Source organism: Sinocyclocheilus anshuiensis, unplaced genomic scaffold (assembly GCF_001515605.1).
Source record: "Sinocyclocheilus anshuiensis isolate Anshui unplaced genomic scaffold, SAMN03320099.WGS_v1.1 scaffold923, whole genome shotgun sequence".
NCBI classification, from domain to species: domain Eukaryota; kingdom Metazoa; phylum Chordata; class Actinopteri; order Cypriniformes; family Cyprinidae; genus Sinocyclocheilus; species Sinocyclocheilus anshuiensis.
Genome location: NW_015544138.1, coordinates 22,829 through 26,198, shown reverse-complemented (window position 1 = coordinate 26,198; position 3,370 = coordinate 22,829). Strand labels below are relative to the sequence as shown.

Genomic DNA, 3,370 nt, shown 5'->3' with positions numbered 1-3,370 from the left:
CTGTTTAGCCCCGCCCACCGATTCTACATCACTTCCTGTTTAGCCCTGTACACTGAACTGACTGTTCTGACTGTTTAGCCCCGCCCACCGATTCTACATCACTGACTCTTTAGCCCCGCATACCGAGCTGTCTGTTTAGTAGGAGGAGAGGAAATACAAAGCCCCGCATACCGATTCTACATCACTGACTGTTTAGCGCCGCATACCGATTCTACATCGCTCTCTGTTTAGCCCCGCCCCCTCGATTCTACATCGCTGTCTGTTTAGCCCCGTCCCCTCGATTCTACATCGCTGTCTGTTTAGCCCCGCATACCGATTATACATCGCTGTCTGTTTAGCCCCGCCCACCAATTTTACAGCACACAAGTGTGAGTAACTATTTTTATTACGTGATTACTATTGGTTTGTCTGTTATTACAGATAATTTGATATGTGCTGAGTATTTATGTGTTTTTAGACTAAATCACAGCAGCGCCCATCTGTGAGGAATGTAGGCTGTCAATCATACACAGCTATTAGCCAATCACAGCAGTGGGCGTTTACTTCTGAGTCTACAATCCTCCATGCCTGTTCAAACAGAGCGTTCTGATGAGGGGGTTAAAACAGGACAGAAATAGCTTATGTTTTTTTTATGTAAGCCAATCATAGCAGTAGGCATTTATGTCCTCGTCTACAGTCCTCCACGCCTATTCAAACAGAGTGTTCTTTACTTCTAAATTATGTTTTTTGATGTAAAAATCTTGATAACATTATAAGTGGACTTCAGAGAACAGTACAAATTAAAAAAAACAAAGGCAGTTCATGACCCCTTTAAATTGATTGTGTGACTGGAGTAACGGCTGATGAAAATTCAGCTTTGCATTACAGAAATAATTTACTTTTAAAAGTACATAAAAATAGAAAGCTGTTATTTTAAACTGTAATAATATTTCACAATTTTACTGTTTTTATGTATTTTTGATCAAATAAATGCAGCCCTTCATGAGCATAAGAAACTTATAAAAATATTAAAAAGCCTTACTTATCCCAAACTTTTGAACAGTACAATATATATATATATATATATATATATATTTAAAACTGTATAAATGTATATGAAATTTGCGCACTGTAAAAAGAGATGTTGCTTTTTAGTTACCTTTTCAAAACTACTTCAATGTGCTGGTTTATTAAACTTTTATATAATTATATAATGACTATTTTTTTCACTTCCAAAAAACGTAATTTTAACAGTATTTTACTGTAAAATTACATTAAATGTACTTACAGCTATTCACCGTATATAGTATGGAAACTTACTGATAACCAATTAAAAGGTTTTTACTGTAGCATTTTTACAGTTTTTTACTGTTAAAATCACAATCATTTTTTACAGTGAAGGTAATGATCGAAAAGTAGTTTGACCAATAACATGCAGGCATTGTACATAATGGACCAATCATGGCGTGTGAGAAGGTGGGATTTACAGTCAAAGCGATGCAAATACGCGTACATATTAGATGCATTCGACTTAAAGCAGCGCGTCTCAGACCGATCAGTGTTTGACATCAAAGTAAAGCATAAAGGAAAGCATAAGGAACCATCTGTATGGTACTTTGATGTCACTCACCGATCGGTCTGCACACGCAAACAAAGCCAAAACCTAGATATTTTGGGCAATATAGAAATCCTGGCCAGGACGCGTCCGGGAAAAATGGCACGTATGGTCACCCTATGTCAGAACCTGAATGATATTTGCCTTGAAGTAGTCCGTCTGTACCTTTAACATGAATTGTATGAAGGATTAATAATCAAAAATGTTTTACACAAAGAAAATGTTTTGAAAAAAGAGAAATATTACTGAACAAATATACAGCATATGTCCCATATAATGTTGTCACACTATATGTGGTAAAATGTCAGCAACATTTAAACAACAAAACAATTATAAAACACAAAACTCTGTAAAAATGTAAACAAACCAATGTTTTGACCAACATTCACATATAGAGCGAAACATATGATAACACGGCCTGATTTTGAGAAGTTGCCCTAAAAAACACCCCAGCTAACAAAAATATATACTGTTTTGCTAACATTCTCATTAAGAATATTAATGTTTTTAGAACTTTCAAAACATCCAGTTATTTAAAAAAAAAAAATGTTTTTCTTGTTTATGTGATGGTTAGCAAAAACATTAAGGGAATGTTCCATATTATCATTTTACTAACATTATGGGAATGTTCAAACTAATCATGCAACATACATATAATTTTACATATAACATACAATTTTAGTTGAAGAGCAGAATTTACCGAAGTGTCCTGAATATAAAAGCACTGCTGTAGAGAAAACAAGCATCTGTTTTGTGTGACAACATGAAGGGTCAGTTTTAATACGATTATCTGACACTTTAAATCATTTTAAACACTTTTTTACATACCTCCACCACGTAGATGAAGAACTGTATGAATAGTAGATTCGTTTAGTACGCCATAAGAGCCAAGTGTACGACCCTCCTCCAGTTGTCTGCCCTCGAAGATAAATCTGAGGTCCACTATGAAATACAAAAACAGCAGCTGCATAAGAAACAGCAAACATTAATGCATCAACCTCATTAAGAGGTGAAGATGTATCAAGAGGGTTTTCTGTGATTAGCATAATTTTACTACAAATATAATGGTTAAAATATGGTCACTGTAGTAAAATAACAGTTACTTTTTGTAAGGGTAAATCCAACAGATGTTATTTGCAAACTTTTATTTGTTCCTGCTTGTGGAATAACCTGCTCAACTCAATCTGAGCAGCAGTGTCCTTAATCATCTTCAAGAAGCGGCTAAAAACACATCTCTTCCATCTTCATTTGACGCTCTAAGGCCCTGTTTACACGTGCATTTTTTAAATGAAAACGATCCTCGTCTACACTGGCGTTTTCACTGCGTTTCAGAGACGATCTCCGTCCACACTACTCAACCAGGCACGCATGTCTCATGACCATTCATAATGAGCACGATGCAGGGTTGCCAACTTTTAAGTCCAGCTTGGAGTGAGATTTTTTTTGGGGGGGTGGGGGGGATTTTGATCTCGATTCAATATCAATTCATATGTATATAGTGCACATATAAGGGGATAAAAATCCTTTGTTGAATGCAGTTAAATGCCCGTTTTAGCACAATTCTAAACTTTTCTTGGGTTAAATTCAGTATTTGCTTGCATTCAATAATATTCACTTGTGTGTACTTATACAAGTATCATTACAAATTAAAAAAAGAAGTAACATATTAACTTTTTAAAATTAATATATGTGAGCCTGGAGCACAAAAGCAGTCTTAAGTCGCTAGGGTATATTTGTAGCAATAGCCAACAATACATTGTATGGGTCAAAATTATA

General features: G+C 35.3%; 1 protein-coding gene across 1 annotated transcript in view; it reads right to left on the bottom strand.

Annotated features, from left to right (window-relative positions):
- The window catches only part of LOC107694981 (polyubiquitin-B-like), a 22,114-nt gene that overhangs the window by 6,282 nt on the left and 12,462 nt on the right, over positions 1–3,370 (bottom strand). The window contains exon 4 of the mRNA XM_016494734.1: positions 2,423–2,536. Within this exon, the coding sequence (XP_016350220.1) occupies positions 2,423–2,536 (114 nt within the window). The remainder of the gene's footprint in view (positions 1–2,422; positions 2,537–3,370) is intronic.